Source organism: Podarcis melisellensis (genome assembly GCF_964234715.1).
Source record: "Podarcis melisellensis genome assembly, chromosome: 9".
NCBI classification, from domain to species: Eukaryota; Metazoa; Chordata; class Lepidosauria; order Squamata; family Lacertidae; genus Podarcis; species Podarcis melisellensis.
The window spans coordinates 39,534,386-39,558,901 of NC_138541.1; the positions used below are offsets into that span (position 1 = coordinate 39,534,386).

At 43.0% G+C, this 24,516-nt stretch overlaps 1 protein-coding gene across 2 annotated transcripts in view; it reads left to right on the forward strand.

The window, feature by feature from the left end:
- Positions 1-24,516, forward strand: part of MND1 (meiotic nuclear divisions 1) — a 36,060-nt gene continuing 11,544 nt past the window's right edge. For both annotated transcript variants that reach the window (XM_081926244.1, XM_081926243.1), the window contains exons 1-6: positions 1-153; positions 5,337-5,402; positions 7,634-7,691; positions 10,666-10,814; positions 21,563-21,637; positions 22,424-22,538. In XM_081926244.1, coding sequence (XP_081782370.1) covers positions 151-153; positions 5,337-5,402; positions 7,634-7,691; positions 10,666-10,814; positions 21,563-21,637; positions 22,424-22,538 — 466 coding nt within the window. In that variant the 5' untranslated portion in view covers positions 1-150. The remainder of the gene's footprint in view (positions 154-5,336; positions 5,403-7,633; positions 7,692-10,665; positions 10,815-21,562; positions 21,638-22,423; positions 22,539-24,516) is intronic.

The window sequence follows — 24,516 nt, forward strand, 5'->3', positions numbered from 1 at the left end:
AAAGGGCAGGGCCGGCTCGGCGGGGCTGCAGTACCTCCTTAAAGGCGCCAGGTGGCGGTAGCTTACCAGGGAGGGAGGGGGCGGAGCAGCGTCGGCGTCTCTTCCCCCTCAAACTCAAATTCCCGCCATCCGGGGAGGGAAGGAAGAGACATGGTAAGCTATTACCGCCGCCGCCGCCGCCTCTTGGGCTCTCCGCGCTCTTGCCGGGCTCCTCCCGCGCTGCCAACCGGTTCCCTGTGCGGCGGGGATGCTGTGGCTGAGGGCGGGTTCAGGTTGCAGTGGAGCGGGGGGAATGCGCTGCTCGCGGGGTCGGCGCAGGCGCAGCGAGGAGGGGGCGACCCTTTAAAGTAGCTCTCCTGCTCCCTTGCTTTATATGAGAGCACAGCTGCCTCAGAAAAAGTCCACATTAATGGGCATCTTTCCCATATATCGTGTGTGTGTATATATAGTGTGCATATAGTGTGTGTACACGTACACACACACACACACACACATATATATATATATATACACACTCTGTATATATAAGGGATGCAGGTGGCGCTGTGGGTTAAACCACAGAGCCTAGGATTTGCCGATCGTCAGCTCCCGTTGCTCTGTCCCTGAATAGTCATGCTTCTGAATACCGGGAGGCAGAGCACAGCCATTGTGGCTAGTAGTCATTGATAGCCCTCTCCTCCTCCACAAATTTGTCCAATCTTTTTTTAAACCAATCTAGGTTGGTGTGCAGGGATGTGGGTGGCGCTGTAGTTTAAACTGCAGAACCTAGGACTTGCGGATCAGAAGGTCGGCAGTTCGAATCCCCGCAATGGGATGAGCTCCTGTTGCTTGGTCCCAGCTCCTGCCCACCTAGCAGTTCGAAAGCACGTCAAAGTGCAAGTAGATAAATAGGTACCACCAGTGGCGTAGCGTGGGTTGTCAGCACCCGGGGCAAGACAAGTAATTTGCGCCCCCTAACCTGTGGATTTTAGCACTCGAGTCTCTTCCACTAGATTAGTTAAAGAAACTCTTACCCCCTAAGCACATGTATTGTTTGTTATGAAAATACTGATGTAATTAAAGTAAAATGCATCTAAATACAAGTTTATTTTCAAACACTTTATTGAGTGCAAACATGCATTACACATTCTCCACATTTTCAGCAGGTCTATGAATAAGGTAAAGGTAAAGGTACCCCTGCCCATACGGGCCAGTCTTGACAGACTCTGGGGTTGTGCGCCCATCTCACTTAAGAGGCCAGGGGCCAGCGCTGTCCGGAGACACTTCCGGGTCACATGGCCAGTGTGACATTGCTGCTCTGGCGAGCCAGAGCTGCACACGGAAACGCCGTTTACCTTCCCGCGGGTAAGCGGTCCCTATTTATCTACTTGCACCCGGAGGTGCTTTTGAACTGCTAGGTTGGCAGGCGCTGGGACCGAGCAGCGGGAGCGCACCCCGCAGCAGGGATTCGAACCGCCGACCTTTCGATCAGCAAGTCCTAGGCGCTGAGGCTTTAACCCACAGCGCCACCTACAAATCTACAAATGTAGTAACCTAGCATGGGCCATGCTATTATATGTCGTCTCACAACCATCTTAAACGACAAAAAATATCAAGAACAAAAACTAAACATCAAAATGGAACCATACCCTGGAGATGATCCAAGACTGGGCTAGATGGAGCCAACTTCCTCAATCCTGTCCCTCTAATTGTAATTCTTTAATAGAAGTGCAAGATATCAATCTGTATATACAGATTAATTTAAATTCGCCTGCTTTTAATTAGCGCAAATTTTTCAACAACGGAATTGAAATCTACATTAAAGTCTCTCTCACTGGACAGTATTGCTAGATTACTCAGTCTTTCTTGGCTCATTGCAGCGAGAGAGAGTGAGTGAACCAGATAGGGGCAGAGAACTGCGAGTGTGAGCGCGCCCCCCCAGATGTTGCGCCCGGTGCGGCCGGCCACCCCTGCACCCCCCATGCTACGCCACTGGGTACAACTCTGGCAGGAAGGTAAACAGCATTTCCGTGCGCTGCTCTTGTTAGCCAGAAGCGGCTTAGTCATGCTGGCCACATGACCCAGAAGCTGTACGTCGGCTCCCTCGGCCAGTAAAGCGAGATGAGTGCCGCAACCCCAGAGTCGGTCACGACTGGACCTAATGGTCAGGGGTCCCTTTACTCTCTCTCTCTCTCTATATATATATCCCACCCTTCTTCCAAGATAGCCCCCGAACTATCTTCCATGTTGTCCTCTCAACAACCCTTCGAGGTAGGCTAGGGCCGAAAGTGACAGTGAATTGTGTCATTGTGCCTGCGGTCAGCATGGCGGGGGGGGGGGGGTGACGTCTTTCTGAAGACAGCCATTGATTTTGATGGGAGATAAGCAAACATTAGCTAGATAAACAGGTAAGATAGGTGTCCTTTTTGTAGTTGTATTCAGCAGTCTGCCATTGAGGCATTCATAGTGGTTTATACCAGACAAGGTATAAGGGGTCAGGGGACCACCAGCAGTCAGTGAGTTTCATTCGGAGGGACCCCGGAAGGTCTGTGGATTTATGGCTGGAAGACTGCGTGTGAAATGTTCGTATGGATTTCCAATGATATTTTCACGTTAAGCTTTTGAGATGAGAGTGGGCTAAATATTTAATTTCCCCCCCAAAACCTGCTTGCATACTAGCGAAAGGCAGCAAGCTCCTGGTCTTTGTTCATGGACTATAGCATAAGTTTGAATGACCAGTTGGTCATTTCTCCATAGCCTTTGATTATAGTGCACATACTCAACAAGTAAGTTTCAATGAAAAGGAAGACACGCAGGAAGATGTGGCAAGCTGACTTACAATACCAGCATCCTATATGATAAACTTTAATTCTTATTCTTTGTCTGGTTAGCAAGTAGTAGGCTTTCATGCGCACAACTAGTAGAGATGCAGCTGCTTATCCACACTGCAGTGCCACGAACCTGCAGGAAATACCTTGCAGACTAGCACCGCTCAGTAAATGCAATGAGGGGTTAAAAACCTCTGTTTGGGTTGAGCAGGTCAGTTACCACAACCTCTCTTCGGTCCTGCTGCCAGCAGCTCCGCTTAAGTTCTCATGCTGCTGAGTTTTTAACACTTATAACACCTGTTGCTTCTCAAACATTCTGAGAATCACAAGTAAAACCACGCTGGGTTAAAGAGCATGTAGATGTCAGCATTTCCAGGCAAGTATAACAGAACTCTCTATAGGACAGAAACTTAATATTGCATCTTGTCACTGCTTTGGGTTGAAAACCCATGTCCTGGCATGCTTACCTAACTTGCTTCCCCAAGAGATTGAAAGGATTTTTTCCCACACTGTGGCTTGAGACTTTTTTTATGCAATATGTCTCCCACGTGCATTTTAGTCTTTGTGTTATGCTCCCCAGATATAACACATATAACAGAGCATGTGTCCCAGCCATGTATTTAATATTTTGCCTGGTAGCCACAGGCAACTAGGAATTTTGTGCAGGTGAATGAATTGGCTGATGGAAGAGGGGTAGATCTCTCTCCATTTCTTCTCCTCCAGTCCACTTGGTTTCTGTGGATTAAGTAAACTCGGCTATGTCTTTTCTCCAAGCCTATTTAAGAAAAAGCTTTTTTAAAAAATAAAAAAAATAGCCAAGGCCATTATTTTGTGTTTCCACGCTGGTCACAGAGAAGGGATTCCACCTACGCTGCAACCAGGATGGAAACACAGACTATACAAGCTCTTTCAGGGCTATGGTTTGTTTTGTTTGCTGGCAAGTATATTGTGGTCTCATTTACAAGGCCACTGTGACACACATTTATGTATTACTAAGGATGTTGCTACTGGGGGAGGGGGGAGCAGCCCTCTTGCTTAAAAAATATGCATTCTATTACAGTGGTACAATGGGTTACAAATGCTTCGGGTTACAAACACTTCAGGTTACAGACTCCGCTAACCCGGAAGTAATACCTCGAGTTAAGAACTTTACCTCAGGATGAGAACAGAAATCACACGCCGGCGGTGCGGCGGCAGCGGAAGGCCCTATTAGCTAAAGTGGTGCCTCAGGTTAAGAACGGTTTCAGGTTAAGAACAGACCTCCGGAACAAATTAAGTTCTAAACAGAGGTACCGCTGTACTGGAAATGAGCTGTGCATAGCAACCCTGTGCATGCTTAATTTGGAATATATCCAACTGAAGGAAGTGTGACTTCTAAGGAGACATGTAGATGCTAAGGAATCAAGTATTCAAAATGTATTGATTATTCTGGGAAGTCTCAAATTTTCCTATTGTATGCCATCTCTTGGCATGGCATAGATGAGAAAGGCAAGGGAAGAGAGGCTTGGAGTAAGCAAACAATTACTTCTGTGGTAGTTTACTTAAAAAGAAGAAGCTTATACTGCAGGTGGTGTTAGTCATTGTTTCAAATGTTGTTACTCATCCTAAATGTGCTGCCTGCCAATATTCTGAATGTGGGTCATCATGCTTGATAATGCTTGTGGTGCATAATGAATGGTGGAATCATATGCTTACCTGAAAGAGTGTCCCACAGAATTCAGAATAGACATGTATAGGTTTGCAGTGTAGGACAGGCTAGGGATATTTAGGATTCATTCAAATGTATTTGGAAGGAGAGGTTATGTAGTTTGCAGCAAGAGTCCTGGGCATACCATTATGGGTTCCCCTCCGACCCTTGACTTTCCTTGTAACAGCTAATTGCTAAGCTTCTTTAAAAAAATTAAAAGTGCCAACAACTGCTGCAAATAAAACCCAGGAGATCGCTCTGAATGTGCATTCCCACTCATATTCTCAGAATTGCATGCAATTTTTATTCAAGGGGGGTTGTCACAGCAGGCTTTTCTTCTGAAGGTCTGAACATGAACAGAAACTGATTCTGCATATCCTGGTAATTAGGTCTTAGTAGTTCATCGACTACATAGGCCAAAATCAATATAATCTAATAATACCAATTAAAGTCTTAATGGACTTATGTTGTCAGACCCACACCAGGTGTAACACCATGACCTCATAACGTATCATGCCACCTTTCTTTCCCATCTTTTAATTCAGCACTATCTATGACCTTTATCCTTCCAGCAGAGATTTAGCCAATTCACTCATTTGGATTCATGCCAAGGTGGAAGGTTCTTGCATAGTAGGCTTATAACTATAACCCAAACTAAAACACTACTTACAGTCCATATGGGAGGCATAGGAAGTTAATGTGTATTACTGAGCAGTTTGATTGTTGTTTTTTTATTGTATCTTTCTTTTGTATTTATATTCTATTCACTGCTTTGGGGGCTTTTGAGTCAAAGCACTCTGTTTATATAAACAAGAACATAACATGTTTTCCCCCCTATTCAGTCAAAGAAAAGGGGGCTGAGTGTTGAAGAGAAGAGAACACGGATGATGGAAATATTTTTTGAAACAGTAAGTAATACTTTGTTGTTGTAGGTAACATTATGAATGTTTCACAGTGAGCATGTATTGACCCAGAATTGAAACATGCAGTTGCCAAATGTGTGTAGGGCTGGCCCAGAACTGATTGCTGCAAACTGAATGCTTGTGCCAGAAGCCCCCATAATGTCAGAAAGGATGTGTACTACGGTGGGGTGTACTCTCAGCTTGCACAGAGAGAGCTGGCTGTATCAAAACCAGTATGAGAGCCTTTGACCTGCATTCTCCTTCTGGTATGGTGAGCACCTATTGAAGTTGGCTACCTGTGTGGTTGACAACCAGGACTGCATTAATTAAAGCAGAGATGTTTAAACCCCACACATTCTAGGACTACAGCTCCCATCATCCCCAACCATTAGCCATGCTGACAGGCTGGTGGGAATCGGAGTACAGCAGCATTTTGAAGGGATGCAGCTTTTCCAATTCTTTCTTTAAAGTAAGATGTTCCAAGATGTTTTCAGAAATCAATCTGTATGTCGCTCTGAATTGCATAAACCTAAATGACCCCGGTTAAGTCCAGTCAAAGGTGACTATGGGGTGCGGCGCTAATCTTACTTTTTAGGCCAAGGGAGTCGGGGTTTGTCCAAAATGCAGAAATGTCTTCATGCTTGAGACTTTATATATATATATATATATATGCAGGTTTTGGTGTCCTCGGGTGTCTTCCCGTGTAAAAGTTGGGGTGTCTAGGCGACGTTTCGACGAGGTCTCACTCGTCATCTTCAGGCTGGTGCTTTCGGCTTCTTGTTACTGGAACAGAGCAGGATCTCAGTGTTTGAGTTCCTATAAATACTGTTGAGGGGGTGTGGTGTATAGCCTCCAATGTTCTGGGCAGAGAGGAAGTTCCCAGGCTAGTGTGCCTTTTCTTCTTTTGTTCCTTAATTACTTGAGGGATATCCTGAGTGATTTCTTGAGTGATATCCTGAGTACCACTTAGGTGGGTCATTAGGTGTGGATTAGTTGCTAAAGTCTTTGTGTCTTGACCTTTGTGTGGTTGATTGGCCATCACCAATCAACCACACCAGACCCAAACCCAGACCCTCTCCACAGATAAATTACAGACACCATCCAGTAGCCAAACCATGGAGGCACCTCCGGATGCTGCACCCCCCTGCAATCCCTACACAGATCTGGCTGACACAAGCCACAAAACCACAGCTCGCCCCTATACACGAAGCCAAGCCAGAGCACAACTAAGTGCAGTACAGCCATCTTCTCAGAAAAACTCTTCACAAAGTTCAAGAGGTCAAGACACAAAGACTTTAGCAACTAATCCACACCTAATGACCCACCTAAGTGGTACTCAGGATATCACTCAAGAAATCACTCAGGATATCCCTCAAGTAATTAAGGAACAAAAGAAGAAAAGGCACACTAGCCTGGGAACTTCCTCTCTGCCCAGAACATTGGAGGCTATACACCACACCCCCTCAACAGTATTTATAGGAACTCAAACACTGAGATCCTGCTCTGTTCCAGTAACAAGAAGCCGAAAGCACCAGCCTGAAGATGACGAGTGAGACCTCGTCGAAACGTCGCCTAGACACCCCAACTTTTACACGGGAAGACACCCGAGGACACCAAAACCTGCATTCCTGTACCCGTGAAAATCTACGAAAGCATATATATATATGTATGTATGTGTGTGTGTGTGTGTGTGTGTGTATATGGATAATTTACTGTTTCCAATTTGCCCAGTAGCAAGTGTAGACTTGTCTTGATCACAAATAAGTAAGGTGGTTTTAGATCACATTCACACCATACATTTAAACTACATTAATACCGCTTTAACAGTCATGTCTTCTCCTAGGAGGCCTGCTAACTGTAATTTACCCTCAAAGAACTACATTTCCTAGAACCCTTGACAAACTACAGTTCTCAAGGTTCTTTGGGGAAAAGCTATGACTGCTAAAATGGTATGAGAGTGCTTTCAATGTACAGTACGGTATGGAATATGACCTTAGATAATTCCTGGGAGCTTTTGTTGCTCCCAGAAAGGCGCAGGTAGGAAATTAATCAGAAGGATAACCAGTTCCCATATGTGAAAGAAGTAATGTGGTGCAGTAACTTATGTAAGCTGCAAAGAGCACTGAGTCATAAATGTTACTCTTAAAACCACAAGCCCTTAGATTAATTGAAGGAATTTCAGAGTCACTGTATGATTATGGATGATGTGTATGTTATTTTTATTTTATTTGTGACAGAAAGATGTATTCCAACTAAAAGACATTGAGAAAATTGCTCCAAAAGAGAAAGGAATCAGTGAGTACCTAGACTTATTTCAAACCAACCTTTTACTCATAATAGCACACAGTTTTGCCAGGGAATCACATCATAGCTGTCAGCTTTTCCCTTTTCCTGCGAGGAATCTTATTCGGAATAAGGAAGTTTCCCTTAAAAAAGTGGAAACGTTGACAGCTATGTATCACATCCTGTTCCCGCATAAACTTTAAGAACGTGATCTAAATAGCAGTATTGTAAGGAACTATACGAGTGCTGTGCTCTTCATGGTGTAGGTGAGGGGTAGGGAACTGGATCTGACCATCAGGCAGATCCTTACTTCTGCCTTCCACCCCTTGCCCCATGGGCCAAGTTTGGCAGGTTGATGGGGGTGCCCACATATCAATCACCTGTTTTCACAATCACACCAGGAAACCCATTTTTGTCTTGGTGTCAATTAGCTGATTGTTGGGATTTGCATAGCACCACGTATGGAGTTATGCAAGCCTTGACACTTACCTGGTTGTCGGTGCTTGCAGAAAGCTATGCACAGGTAGCTTTTGCAGGAGTTGCCAATCTGCTGGTCTGTGGTGCTTGCAGACTCCCTTTGGTCCAACCACTTATTTGCATGCCTCATACCTGATGTGGGTGTGGCTTGGCTAGAACAGCCTGATGGACGAGATGGAGAGACCCAGTGGACTGAATTAGGCCTGCAAGCTGGACAGTTCCCCATAGTTGCTGTAGGCTGATAAGGGAGGAACAAGGGAGAATCAAAGCATACTGACCTTGTTGTTTGTGTGGAATTTCTACACACATATAACACTTCTTGCTCCATAATTAATATATAATTGATATGCTAAAAATGGACTGTGGGGGTAGGGAGTTGTTTTCTTCTTTGGCCAGACAAGTGATTAATTTTTTTATATAAAAGGTGAATGCTTAAATTTTTTTGGTTCTGTAGCTATTTTAGGAATTCAAAGTATGTTGCATATAATTGTTTCTGACATACCCGCCAAAGAGACCAGTTCTATTCCCTGTGTTCCTCTGCAATATGTCAGCTGTGGTTATGTCATCTGTGTGCCAGATTTGGGCAGCAGGGGGACATAGAGAGGCAATTTCAGCAATGCTTAAACAAGTCTTAAATTTTTTTACTCTACAAATTTTCTGCACTCTGAACAACATCTAAATCAGGGGTTGCATGGCTAGTAGTCAGAGATTATGGGAATTGTATGCCAACAACATTTCAAGAGCCAGAAATTCCCAAAACGTGCTCTAGATATGATGAGTTGTATCCAATTGACATTATTAAAAATTACTAATGTAGAATCATTCATTTTAGTGGGCGACCCCGAGTACAACTTGATTCAATGCACTAAATAACTTTTATTTGGGCTGATTTTGGAGACTAGAGCTAAGTTTTCTGTGCCCGAGACTGTGTGTGTTTCCTTTTGACTAGCTTATTTTAGAAATTATAATGAGCTGTGAGATTTAAGATGGCAAGGGCTAGATACCCAAATAAATAAAACTTGCATCATTCTACTATTCAGAATTATCTTGGAACAGTTAGAATATAAAAACAATACCCCTTCCAATTTAATTTAATAAATAATAATAGTAATAGTAATAATAATAATACCATGACCTAGCAACGATGGCTGTTGAATGAGTTCAATAAGTCCCTTGGAAACTCTATGGACGTGGCCACTTGACATCTTCCAAGATAATAATGCCCACTTACATTATAAAGAGCTCATAACCCACGTACTCTCAGCAGCCAGAAGCATCATAGCCAGACTGGAGAGACCTGTCAGGAGTAAACATGGTCCAATGGTATCAAGTAGTATAGGAAACAGCCTTACTAGAAGAAAAATTAACCAATCATCTAACATGGCGACAAATAGAAGAAGACACCTTCACCCTGGTTGGGTTCCCCTTTATCACATACATAGGCCAACAAGACAACAACAATAAACCGCTGACAGCATACAAATCAATATGTCTAGCCTGACCCAAAAACCCACACACTCACACACATAAACAAATCTCACCACATCCAACCAAAGACAACCAAGCACACCCTAGGCCACCCCAACCCTTCTCACCACCAAGGAAGTATAACAGGTGAATAGAAGGAGAACCCACTCATGTGACGCTGACACAGAATCCCACACATACACTAAGTTGAAAAATAGAAGCATTGCCACTCCACTCCACCCTATGCTCCTTCCCCCTTTTTTCTTCCCAACCTAAATACTGCATGCAACACTAATGTCTCACAACAAATAAGTGATCTGTAGAAAACACAACTTGAAAACAGAGACAATGCACATATTTTTGTACACTAAGAAATCTTTAATAAAAATTAATTAAAAAAGAAGATACAGTGGTACCTCGGGTTAAGAACTTAATTCGTTCTGGAGGTCTGTTCTTAACCTGAAACTGTTCTTAACCTGAAGCACCACTTTAACTAATGGGGCCTCCCGCTGCTGCGCCGCCGGAGCACGATTTCTGTTCTCATCCTGAAGAAAAGTTCTTAATCCAAGGTACTATTTCTGCGTTAGCGGAGTCTGTAACCTGAAGCGTCTGCAGCTGAGGTACCACTGTACTGGTACTGACAGTAGCATACCCTATAGAACCACCCTCAGTTATTCCGCTAGAGTAGAGTCTTATGTCATCTTCTGAGGAATATGTCACATGAATATTTTCCCATCACGTGACAATTTTCATGCCTTGTGGCAGAGATTCTCTTAGAAGTGCAATATGAGCTTCCTAGATCAGGCCAGTGGCTCATCTAGCCCAGCATCCTGTTCTCACAGTTGCCAGCCTATGGGAAGCTCAAGAGTAGGGCCTGTATTTGCTCATGCTCAGCAACCCTAATTTAATCCATACTGTCCTGCAGTGACTGGCAGAATTTGCCCAAGTACCATACTTGTAGTATTTAGTATGGTTTCAGAATTAGCCAGAATTCTCAATGTCCAGTAAAAGTGTTGTAATGCAGTGTTTGTGTCCTTGACAGCTGCTATGTCGGTGAAGGAGGTCTTACAGAGCTTAGTCGATGATAGTATGGTGGACACGGACAGGATTGGGACTTCAAATTATTTTTGGGCTTTTCCAAGTAAAGCTCTTCATGCAAGAAAGCATAAACTGGAGGAACTGCAGAATCAGGTAATTCAAGGTTTATAGTCTACCTGCCACCCACCACACATGGATGGAGGGGTGCCTGAAGGCCAGCATACTCTCAAGTAACGTTTTCCCCCTCTTCTATTATCGTATCAGTTAATAAACCAACATGGTGGTGGTTGTAAACCTGGCCTGTTACATAATTTGAAGCCACTGGCCTTTACTCTCAAAGATTTATTCATTACAACTATTTATAATCCTTTCTTTAGGGCACAAAGACTTTCAGAATGTCTCTGCATGTAACCTAGTTCTTTGGCCCCAGGCATATGTTTTGAGCTGTATGCTTAATAGATAGTACTTAAAATATTACTGGGCATAATAATCATTTTGCATCCAAGATGTTTAAATTCTAGATTATGACCTCAGCATTCATAGTCTTAAGTATGATTAACTTAGATGCATACATAGTTAAGGGCAGCAGGGCGTGGGGTGGAGGAATAATCCAATGTATGGTCTCCTTTCAAAAAGCAGAGTTTGCGCCTTAGGGAAGGTTGGAGGAAATACACAATCCCATGGTCTGTTCTTGATTTCTTTACTACTGTGAAGGAACAACAGTGTGTTCCATCTATGCTGACCCTTCTACGGAATTAGGTTGATTCTTCAATGAAATAATTATTAAATTGAAATATTCCTCTCTCTGGGAAATGATCTCAGACTCGTATTTTCCCCTGTCGTGGATAGTGTGCCATCTAATCAAGCTGAAGTAAAGCACTGATAGCTTAAGCCAAATTACTTTGGTAATTACAAAGCACCACTAACACAGAAATCTAGTGAAAAATATACAGGGGTGTATTGGTTCCTTTAAGGAAATGAAATTCTAAGATTCATATGGAATGAATACAGTTAATTTTTCAGTGAATGAATGCCCTGTAGAATGGGGCATTTTAAGTGCTTGCTCAAACTACTTCCTAACAACTTAAAAATCTCTTGTGACTTCAGAAATGGAAAAAAAATCTGAATTTTCTTTCTATATTTTAACAGCTGTTCATTGTACTGTCTGTGGCAAAATGAGGAAAGGGATACTGGTCACAGGGAGGCGAGGATCTGTTTAGTGCTCTGAACTTGGAGGAAAGTATGCTTTAGGGGTCTTTCTTCTTGTTCTCTGTGAGTGGGGGAAGAGACCACCATCCTGTAGCCTACAATTATTCCACTCTCCAGTCTTCTTTTACAGGATTATTGGATACAAAAAGCTTCGTGGTGGTTGTTTGATTAAATGTTAAGCTTTAGTTGACTAATTGTTAAAAAGTGACAGATTTAAATTCGACTGATTGAATTTGATGAAGGTGTTGCCCTGACCACTGGTCCTGTTAGCTAGGGATGATGGGAGTTGTAGTCCCAAAACATCTGGAGGGCCGTGTTTGCCTATGCCTGGGATAGGGTACCAACCGTGGGGTGTCATGGCTAATCATTCTTTAATGTTGGAGAATATTAATGCGGCAGGTGCTTTTTAAATACGTGCCAAATACATTTATGCGTTACTTTGTATATGCTTCAAGTTATTTTATTTAACAGAACAGGACTAGGTACTCAGCTATTAGTTTCAGCAGGTTGTGGGTCAGCCTGATCAGCTATAGCTTCAAGAGTAAATGTTCCGACCAGTGTGTCATTGTTGTTTTAATATGGCTGTTTCTCTTGATTAAAGGTTTCCTTAAGCTCCTGCAAAACCTGTATTAGATTCATGCATATAGGATTTGTGAATAGTGAGTTGTGTTAGAACAGTTGGCCACCCCCACCTGCCTCTGTTCTCCTGCAGAGTTCAAGAAGACAGGACTGTTACAACATTTCTTAAGCATGTATTTATCAGGTTACATAAGGTTTAAGGTATACCTATTAGTTACTAGTGTGGGGGAGGATATTGTCATATTATTTATATACGGGCTCTAACGAAGCCTTGTACAAAAAGAATTTTACAACTGGTGTTGCCTGCAGGCTCACAATGTAATTCTTCAGAAAAGTAACTTAATTGTGTGCCTCATTTGAGTATGGCTTACAGGATTGTAAAATAGTCTAATGAGATGTCAGTGACTGTGTCATTTTCTATTTGATGCTTATTGGATTTATGACACAGGTGCCCCCAAAGATTCCGTCGTTGCAGCTTTTATTATTTACCACTTCTTTTCATAAACAACATGCTGTACAGAACACAGAATGCAATCTAGTCTCTACTCATAGGGCACTGCTTAAAGGACAGAAAAAGGAACTTTTCTTAGGAGTGGGGACAGCTGTGTATGAGTCACAAAGGCAGGAGTGAGAGTTTAAAGCAATGCATGTTGACATAACAAGCAACCTCGTATGCTGGTTGTGTCTTTATTGAAGTGTGCTGTCATAGTAAATTGATATCAGAATAAATGCCAGTTGATAACCAGTTCCTATAACTAAGCGTGCTTAAATCACCCTCGTTCTCCCGGGTCAATTTGGAATGGGCTCTCGTAAAACAATTTATTTTTTAAAAAATCAGGAAATGGAAACCTGGGCTGGAATAAAATTACTTGGTGCTGAAATGACAACAAAGTAAACTCGAAGTACCACCACTAAAAAGGGTCTTATACCAATTGTCATCCATTGATGGCACCTGGAGAAAAGGATCTCAATAATAATAATAATAATAATAATAATAATAATAATAATAATTCATTATACTCCACCCATCTAGCTGGGTTTCCCCAGCCACTCTGGGCAGCTGCCAACAGAATATTAACAATTCGATAAAACATCAAACATTAAAAAACTTCGCTAAACAGAAGATTAGGTGGAGACAGGTGATCTTTAAGGTACCTTTGTCACATGGGTAGCTGCTTTATACAGAATCAGACCTATTAGTCTCTCTAGATCAGCCATGTCCAACTCCCAAGAGACTGTGATCTACTCCTGCAGTTGTTGACCTTTCTTTTGGCCAATTGATCTGGGTCACACAATCGACCAGGGACGCCCTGTGATCAACCAAGATTGTGATCGACCGGTTGGACATGCCTGCTCTAGATCAGTGTTCCTTGTATCGATGTTGTGATTTCATCCAGAAGACATTCCCAGGCCTACTTGAAGTTGCTGCTGAATATCACTGACCTATGGCCCTCCCCCAAAGCATTAAAGGTCAAAGCTAGTCCATTAAATTGGGCCTGGAAGTGGAGTGGGAGTAGTGAAGTTGATAAATATTCTTACTTTCCAGTCCCAATTAGCAAAATCAAAGCTCTATTTTGAAAGAATTGAAGTTTGTCAGCAGCCTTCAAAGGTAGTCCCACCTGCAGTGCATTGCAGTAGTCCAAACAGGAGCTTGGAAGAGCTTTGCAGCATAGTCTCTATGCTGTCCTAGAACACTGGTGCAAAATCCCAAGCACCAGAATTCCTGACAACACTAGTAAACACCCAGGAGCCCTTGGAGGCACATTTTGCAGAGGTTCAGGCACATGAGATGCTGCTGCTGTGCACGAGGCCTTGGGATTTAGGAAAATATGGAAATGCTATTTAGTGGGCTAAAGAGCCAGGAGAGCTGCAGACTTGGCAAACCAAACTGGGCCTAAACTACAGAGAAGGTTTCAACCTGGCTCCAAGGAGTTTGGGGGTGTGGGGCTGAAATATTTAAACTCCCAAAGTGTCTGGTCAGAGATTCCCTTGGCCTCGTTTTGCCCTGATGTTCAAGCTTTCAACAAACAGGGAATCGTTTTTGTAAGGAAGTTTTCAAACATGTGATCTTGCAGTTCGCAATCAGAAGTGGCAGTCCAAAAAGGACTGTACAATATGCAAAATAAAATAAAATAAAAATTCCCCACATTTGAATTGGGCCTTAATGTTCTGCTTGGCATACCAGCAAATTTCTGTGTTGCCTTTGGTTTAGAGGATACATGTGCTAAAATGTGTTTTTATCCACATGCAACCAAATTCATGCTTTATACATAGACTGGGAAGATTTACTCCCCTCAAAAGAAAGTTCTGTCATTATTCAAAGACACCCGTTCAGCAACTGCTGTTATAAAACCCTACAGTTTTTTTAGCCTTTGAGGAATTGCTGAACCACACCCAGCACATTTTGGACCAGCAGTGGTGTCTGACTCATCTGCACCCAACCAGGAAAACAAGACTTTTTCTGCTCCTTGGAATTTTTAACAGTATGACTAAACCTGGGTGCATTCTGACTTAGTGAAATGGCCCCCTATATTCCTGGAGAATCACAATTTTTGGAGCATTATGTCCTATATCAAGCCATCTGTGATGTGGAAGGTAATAGCAAAAACACCTGATTTGTGTGTTTCTGGTAATTAGTGAGCCTTACTCTAGAAATATAGCACCCTATCCACCCATAAAGCAGAGACATCATCTTGCCAACAAAGGTCCGTATAGTCAAAGCTATGGTTTTCCCAGTAGTGATGTATGGAAGTGAGAGCTGGACCATAAAGAAGGCTGATCACCGAAGAATTGATGCTTTTGAATTATGGTGCTGGAGGAGACTCTTGAGAGTCCCATGGACTGCAAGAAGATCAAACCTCTCCATTCTTAAGGAAATCAGCCCTGAGTGCTCACTGGAAGGACAGATCCTGAAGCTGAGGCTCCAATACTTTGGCTACCTCATGAGAAGAGAAGACTCCCTGGAAAAAACCCTGATGTTGGGAAAGATTGAAGGCACAAGAAGAAGGGGACGACAGAGGACAAGATGGTTGGACAGTGTTCCCGAAGCTACCAGCATGAGTTTGACCAAACTGTGGGAGGCAGTGGAAGAGAGGAGTGCCTGGTGTGCTCTGGTCCATGGGGTCACGAAGAACTGGATACGACTAAACGACTAAACAACAACATCCATCCATTTTAATTAATTTACATGGAACTTTTGTTACAAATGTGTTTTTCAGACCTTTATCTTGCCTCTCTTCTCAAGAGTATTCAGAAACATTACAATCACTTTCATTTACAGGAAACTGAGGCTGAAAGTGACTAAGCTCAAATCATCCTTCCTGAGCCTTTGGCAGATGAGATACTTCAACACAATTCTACCCAAGACCAGACAAAACCTAGGATTATTCTACTTTTGAATGACGACAAACTGTAATCAGTGTAGATAGCTGGCCAACAGCCAAATTAAAGTAGAGTAATATATATACACCCCTACAGACCCGATCATGCCCTGTTTGGGTCTTAGAATTATACTTAGGGGTTTAATTCTAAGACCATTTTGTGGTTCACCTCAGATGCCAAAATGTATTGTCAGTCGTTGATTTCGCACTGTTTCCGTGCTTTTAACACTTGCATCACAGGCATACATTTTGCAGGTCATGTTTATCCAGTCATAGCTTCTTCATGCTGGGAACAGGTTTAATTGTGGGATTTCTGCCTGCATTGTAGTTCTCAAAGCACAGGAGCTTTGCCAGAAAAAAAAAGTTTGTAAGTGGAAAAGGAGGACTGCCCCTGGGCATTTGGAGTTAACAGCAGACTGTGCTGAGGCTAGCCAGCACATGAACAGCCTTGAGTGAACTGATTAGCTGTAGGTTTGGGGTGCAGAGTAGCAAGTACATTTTCAGTAGAAGCAGATATACCAGTATGAAAATGAACCATAAACAGGGGGGAGATCAGGAGCACTGCAGCCAAACAGTGAAAGACACAGAGAAGACGATGCACAGGAGGGCATGGGAACTGAAGCTCAAGTTAGATGACAGCTGGGCAGCTAACATTTGCGTTCGTGGTGCTTGCCTAATTCACATACAAGATCTCTTACTTGTTTCTCTTGCTTGAGTTGGATTTACTTATGAGGAAATGGACTGGTGATTATGGAACTCTAGTGAACAGAAAATAGCTCATCAAAATGCTAAATGGGATTTGGTGCCAGGTAAAGCATGTGGGTGGATTATGGATATGCAAAATCACACATGGTTGCAGATTTTGGGTAGATGCAGTTAAAGCTCTCCTTTTTATTCTCTGCTGCCTCTTTTAAAACTGAATTGGTGTATGTAGAATTCCACAGCCAACCATCTGTCCCTCAGGCCAAGCCAGAGAGCTCAGTTATAAGGCACTGAGGCTTTGCTCTGCCTTTTCAATATACAAAAATGTTCCCATTCCAATTTTGTCTTACTATAAAAAGCAATACTTTGCCTGAATTAATTAGTTTCTGTTTGCTAGCTGTAAGGTTTTCTAACTGGCAAAGCAAAACACACACACACACACACACACTTTTTGCAATTGCATATATATTGCCATGAGCAGAATTAATTAAATGAGAAAATAAGAGATACACTGCACTGATAAAATGATCAGTTGTAGAATATCAGTATATAGTTAATCAAAAGTATTGCTGCAGTTATGCCAGAACCGCTCATCAAATCCAGTGTATTAATCTGGATGTTATTGTCTGCTTGCTACAAGTAGAGGGCAGCTGGCGTCTAAGAGTTGCTTGCAGAACTATGGGTGGTATCCAGTGTACTTGCTCCACTGCCACAAGGATTTCTGTTTAAGCAACAGGAACTTCCTTTATTTTGCTCTCTCCATGTGCAACCTCCCATAATCTGCTCCAGAGGCTTGAGAACCCCCCAAAACAGAAGTGATTAGTTTGGAGGGAGAGAAGAGGAGAGAGGGGGAAGGTTCTGTTCTGCAGCCAAAAGTCCTTGTGTTGATGAAATGAATGCACTGAATTCTTCCCAATAGATCCAGACAGTTCCTTGTAAACTAGATTACATTTACCAGCTAGCATTTAAATGCTGAAGCCAGGTACTTTTTTGGAATACATAGTAGAGCATTACCATTATTAGGGCAACCGAAATGTTACAAATAGTGTGCAAGCTTTTGAGTTCTCCAGAATGCATTAGCTGGCTAGATAGAACATAAACCGAAGCTAATGGGGTGAGGGATTTTGACTGACACTGAAGTCATGGAGTCTGCCGGAAAGGGAAAGTAGCAGCGGACATGAAAATGAAACTCTTAGATGTTATTTGGGTTGCACCAAGACTTGTTGCATGTGTCCTTCCCTGCCTCTGCTGGAATTCCAGGACGCAAGCCAGAGTCTGGCTTGTTGTGACATTGGAACCTGGGCTTGTGGTTTGTTTCCCCCAAACAAACCACAAACATTAAGCCAAGAACAAACCTTGGCAACGTTCATGGTTTATTTGGAGAGAAACAAACTAGGAGTACATTTGGACATCATGATAAACCAGATTCTGGCTTGTTTCCCTGTGTGTTCACTTTAAACCAGTTTGCTTTATCTGTGGTTTAGATTTAATGTGTAAACCAGGCTACTAACATTTCCCTGTTCCTGAGGATGTGGCCAGATTCATGGCATAACAGTCAGTTTTTTAATTTTATTTCTATGATGTATGCATGTGTGCATGCCTTTCTAGATTGCAGGAGTGAAAACCATTATAAGTGGTTAAGAACATAGGATTTGTATGGTGGTCAGAACCAGTGCTTCTCTTCTAGAAAAAAATGTGCCAGTACTCTCCATGAAGTTGTTACAATAAATGCCACACTTTCAACCAGACCTTTCTTTTGGGGGGGGGGAGTGCCGGTACTGCGTGGCCTTGAGTACCCCCTGGAGAAAAAAGCGGTGGTCAGAACTCAGTTGTGATTACTTTAGCATTGCAGTTTGTGTGTTTTTTAATATGTCCTTATGCCATATTTACATTGTTTTCCTGGCTATAAAATATTAAGTGTGTTACAGCTTTAAAAGGTCATTATAGCAAGGAATACTTTTCAGTGGCTGCACTTGAAGGACATTGGTTTGAATTCTAGCCAGTGCATATTTTATGATTAGGGCTTGCATTTGCGTGAGCAACACCATGATCGTAAACATGGCTATCTGGGAGAAAGGTTCATTGATTTCATCACAACTTTTTTCTTCTTCTAATATGTGTTCTTAGCACTGCAGTGAGGTTTGAAGAAACATTTCGACTACAGTGGTACCTTGGCTGTTGAACGGCTTGGCTCCCGAATGCCGCAAACCCAGAAGTAAGTGTTCTGGTTTGCAAACTTTTTTTGGAAGCCGAACTTCCAACACGGCTTCCACTAGAAGTTGGTCCCTTACCTTTCCCGCCCTGACCTGGCCACAGTGATCCATGCGACGGGCACCTCCAGGCTTGACTACTGTAATTCGCTCTACGCGGGGCTGCCCTTGAAGCTGTCCCAGAAACTCCAGCGGGTGCAGAATGCTGCAGTGAGGCTCCTCACGGGGTCTCTGCCATGGGAGCATATTCACCCAGTGCTTTTTAAGCTGCACTGGCTCCTGGTGGAGTACAGGGTCAGATTTAAGGTGCTGCTTTTGACCTTTAAAGCCCTTCACGGCCTAGGACCCTTGTACCTACGGGACCGCCTCTCCCAGTATGCCCCATGGAGAGCCTCAAGGTCCATAAATAGCAACACCCTTGTGGTCCCGGGCCCTAAGGAATTTAGATTAGCTTCAACCAGAGCCAGGGCATTTTCAACTCTGGCTCCGGCCTGGTGGAACGCTCTGCCTCATGAGACCAGGGCCCTGCAGGATCTGATTTCTTTCCGCAGGGCCTGTAAGACAGAGTTGTTCTGCCTGGCCTTTGGCTTGGAGCCAATTTGATTCCCTCCCTCTCTTTCTTTTTTTCTTTTCCTTCCCCTCCTGCGATGAGGCTACATTTTAATATTTTAATGTTTCATTATTTTAATGTTGTATTTTAATTTTGTTTTTAAGTTGTAATCATTCAACTTGTTTTTATTATTGCTTGTAAGCCGCTCTGAGCCTGGCCTTGGGAGGGCAGGGTGTAAATAAAAATTATTATTATTATTATTATTAGAGTGCAGGAAGCTCCTGCGGCCAATTGGAAGCTGCGTATTGGTTTTTGAACGGTTCCAGGAGTCAAACGGATTAAGTTTGACAACCAAGGTACCACTGTACTACTAAACAGAGTGGTAAAACAAGTTTAAGGGAAGATTTCATGTTCGTCTGCTTTAAAGTTTTGGAATCTGGAAAGTGGGTATCTGAGTTTCTGCATTTGACTAGAAAAAAAACAGTAGATGAGGTCTGCAAATCTTTGCAGTGGAAGGACACCTTTTAAAAAGGCTTCACCATAAAAGGCGATGTGGATAGAGTGGGAGCTGTAAGTACATGTCAGTGAGTCAACAAAAGAGAACCTTAGCAATGTCATTTGAATAATGTGTTGTGAACTGTTCTTAGTCTTGTACTGGAAGAATGAATCTGAAAAAGTGCTATGTAAGCAGGATTTCTTGAGACCTTAGAAACACAATAGCCTCTGCATTATAAGTATTATATTCACTATATTTTGTTGATAATTGAATTGCTGGGCAACATAGGAGCATGTAAGGTTACTGCTTAGCCAATGGTGCTTTTTTGACAGTAGCTGCTAATAAACTATGAACGTGCATTGGAATCCCATCTAGTCTTTTTTTTAATGTTGGAAGGAGCTGTGTAAGTGTATTCACATGAACTCTACTTGAATTCATAATAAATATAGTCGCTGTTCATTTCATTAAATCCCGTCTGTCTTTGTTGCATGGTATCTGGAAGGCCTGCACAGCTTGACACCCATCAGCTGTTTATGGCGACCTTTCAGTGGTTTCATAAACCACCTTGATGCAGTTTTGAAGATACCATAGCAAGAAGTTTAAAAGCTCACTGGCCCCAGTATATGGCTGGTGGGTTGTATTCAGCTTGGTGATTCAGTTGTTGTACCCCTTTGATATGTAGGTATCTTTGTTGTTTCACCCAGAACAAATGTGTTGCTTCAGTGTAGCAGATCCATCATATCCATAAATGGTTATATGTGCAAATTTCACATTGTGGGAGAGGCAAACCCCCCCCCCCCATATTGGAGTTCTCCTGAAAAGAAATTGTGATGGCAAATCTTTACGTGATCCACCACTTGATCTGAAGCAGATGAGAGTATCCCACCGCCACCACGGCAAGAGACTTGATGTTGCATGCTTGGAAACTTAAAGATGCATTTGCGGTCTGAAGTGCTACAGTCCAGAATTACGGTAGATTTCCTTCCTCATCTGCTGTTTGTGAGAACTAGGACAAAATACTGAAAGTGATCTATAAGAAATGAAGCGCTCCTCAAGCTCTAGGATGGGTGTTTTTAATTTGGGATTATCTAGTGTTGTTTATTGACACTAGGTGTACATCAAATTAACCCATTTAATATCCCTGCCGTTTCCCTTAAAGGTAAAGGGACCCCTGACCATTAGGTCCAGTCATGACCGACTCTGGGGTTGCGGCGCTCATCTCGCTTTATTGGCTGAGGAAGCCGGCGAACAGCTTCCGGGTCATGTGGCCAGCATGACTAAGCTACTTATGGCAAACCAGAGCAGCGCACAGAAACGCTGTTTACCTTCCCGCTGGAGCGGTACCTATTTATCTACTTGCACTTTGACGTGCTTTCGAACTGCTAGGTTGGCAGGAGCAGGGACCGAGCAACGGGAGCACACCCCGTCGCCGGGATTCGAACCACCGACCTTCTGATCGGCAAGCCCTAGGCTCAGTGGTTTAACCCACAGCGCCACCCGCATCCCTGCTGTTTCCCTTAGGAGGGTGTAAAAAGAAGTTGGTCATGTTCCCTGTACCCTATTTTGCTATTTAAAATGCTTCAAGGTTAAAGAGAGTTTATGAAATAGTCACGTCTTGGTCAGAATCTTGATTTATCACTGAAGGTTAGGCCTGTAGCAGACTTACTCTGTTATTTCTTAAGCTGAAAAATTGTAACGGTACAGTCATATATAAAGATGAAGAGGTTTTTACTAAAAATAAATTGTTTTGACTTCTGTTTCTTCTCTCCCTTCAGTTCTCAGAATATAGCCAAAAGAAAAAAAGCTTACAAGAAAGCATTGAGAAATCAAAAATTGGGCGCCAAGACACTGTAAGTTTTACTGAATTTGAAATATCCACAATAAATCATAATCTGAAAGCTTTGGGGATTTAAAGGTGGATGTTATTTTTTAAATTGGGGTGCATTCGTGGCAGCAGGTGGCATAAGGCAAAACTTCATATTGTATTGGGGGGAAGAAGCATAGGAAGAAAGGGGGGGAAGTCTCATATTGTTCTTATTATTTTAAAAAAATGCTTTTCTTACTAAGGCTTACTGCACTTGCAAATAAAATTTAAATGTTCAGGGCGGGACATGCCTACTTCTGCACCAGAACATTTTCGCAACTATGATGTTATTAGATGCTATTTCAACGTTGCTGCCAAATGCAGCATTATAATACAGTACAAGGTTGTCTTGCGTTGGAGTTAGGTTCAGGGGTTGGCACATATATGCAAAATCATGTATACCTGAACCACTGCCTTGGACCCACCCCATGTGACCATCTGGAAGGCTGTTTCTGTGCTGGGAAAACCCAGCTCAAAAGGAGCTTTTAAGTTTTCCACCTTTGCATTTGGTTAATCACTGGGATTTCAGCCATGCAAGGCTGAAATCACACAAGTTAATCACACTTAAGATAGGACCTTACTGTACTGAAAACTGCTTGAACTTTTTACAGGCAATGCCACTTAGCCCAAATATGTATAAAGTCTGGTTCATTGAATCAGTGTCATAGCTCTAGATCTGGTGCTTGCATCCTTAGAGAGAAAAGAGGGTAGAGTGAAACACTTAGGTTGTAATTGACACCTTTTAAGAACACTGGTTAATTTTTGAACACAGGCAGAACGTGCGGCACTCATAAAGGAACTTACTGCCCTTCGTCAGAAGAGAGACCAATTAAAGGCAGAAATAGATAAATACAAAGAATGTGATCCGGATATTGTTGAAGAAATCCGTAAGTTGTGTCTAGAGTTATTTTAGCACACTGTGTAGTAACTGAAATTTTGGAACATATCAGGTGTGTTGTCTGAAACCTCAGTCATTAGCAAAACTTTTAAATAACTCAGTTAGCTTCTCAATGGCAGGGAAACTAATGTCTAAATAAGGGTGGGTAACCTTTCTCAGCCCAAGTTCTGCATTGTGGGTTGGCCACCCCTCCAGTGGTGACCGCGACTGCCAGCACATGCTCACTTGCACATGTGCACACATGCTCACCAGGTAGGCAGATGCACATGCACACTCAGCTGAGCAGGGGGGTTGTTTCTGCCTATCAGCAGTCCTTCCTGTTTTCTCTCTAAGACCTAACAGTGGCACCACACCAGGGTGAGACATTGTGATTTTAAAGGGGTAAGAAGTGCCTTGTTTAAAGAGGTTGGTAGGCCACTAAAAATGTCTCACCATGAGTAATCTAGATAAGTAACTTACACGTAGCTGGGTGATAAATATTGTAGACATAGTATGAGTGGACTGTGACATGGGAAGGGAAGGGAAAGCGCTATAGAAATGAAAATAAGATTATGTCCTGCTGGATCAAACCCAAAGTTCATTTGGTTCAGCATCTTGTTTCCCATGTTGACCCACCAGATTCTTCTAACAAGCTCACAATCAGGGTATGAAGACAATGTCCCTCTCCTACTGTTGCTCCCCAGCAGCTGATATTCAGTGGCACGCAGCATGTTGTCCTAACAGCTGTTGGCAGATTCCATACGTTTTGTTTAATCCCCTTGAAAGCTATCTAAGCTAGTGGTCATTGCCACGTCCTGTGGCAATGAGTGCCATGAACTGCTTATGGGCTGTGTGAAGAAGTACCGTATTTTTCGCCCCATAAGACGCACCTAGTTTTCAGAGGGGGAATGCAAGGAAAAAAGTATTATTTAAAGGGAGCGCTGAGCAAAGCCTGTATTCATCCCAGGCTCTGCTCAGCGCTCCCTTTCACGAGTCGCATGGAGCGTGTGTGTGGCGCTTGCAGGCTTTTCCCTGAGGAGGGAGAAGGGCAACCCATCACTGACAGGTTGCGCTTCTCCCTCCTCGGGGAAAAGCCTCCAAGCGCCGCACACACACTCCACACGGCTCTTGGGGGCTTTTGCAGGAGGTGGGGGAAGGGACAGAGCCGCGTGCAGCAATCCCTCTTGCTGTCCTGGCTTATGGGATAGGCGTGTGCAGCCTCCCGGGCAGCGGGATGAAGGCTCCCCCAAGAGCCGCGCTCCCTTTAAAGAACGCGCGGAGCGTGTGTGCAGCTCTTCTCCTCGGGGAGAAGCCCGCAAGATCCTCACACACGCTCCACGCGGTTCTTTAAAGGGAGCGCCGAGCAGAGCCTCCCGTCTGCATTTGCTCCATAAGATGCAAACACATTTCCCCTTTTTAGGAGGGGGAAGTGCGTCTTATGGGGCGAAAAATACAGTACTTTGATTTTTTTTCCTCCTGAGACTGTTGCTGATCAATTTTATTGGATGTCCACAAATGTTAGTATCATGAATGAGAGTGACAAAATTCTCTCTTGCCACTTACTCAATTCCTTGAATAATTTTATAACCTTATATAATATATTTCTGCTGGGTTGTCACTTTTTTAAAAAATCTGCTCCTTAGGGTTGGGAGGAACCCCTAGAACAGATATAAGGGTTATGGTTGGGGGCAAAGGCCAAAGAGAAAACAGAAAAGTTCTGTTGTGTAGCCAAAGTATCTGCTGGTAGACTTAATTGATCCTTTCCTGTTTAGTAGAAAGGGTAGACCCTTTCCTGTTAGTCAATCACCACCAGTTCAGACTCTGTGAGTGTGTACATATATTTTGAACTTTTTGCTTGAATATGTGTGTGAACCAATATGGTACATTTAGTAGAAGAGTAGATTTGGATTAAAAAACAAGATATTTCATATCTTAAACTTGTTGGGTAGTCCTAGGGAAGTTTCTTTCAGCCTAACCTGTCTTACAGG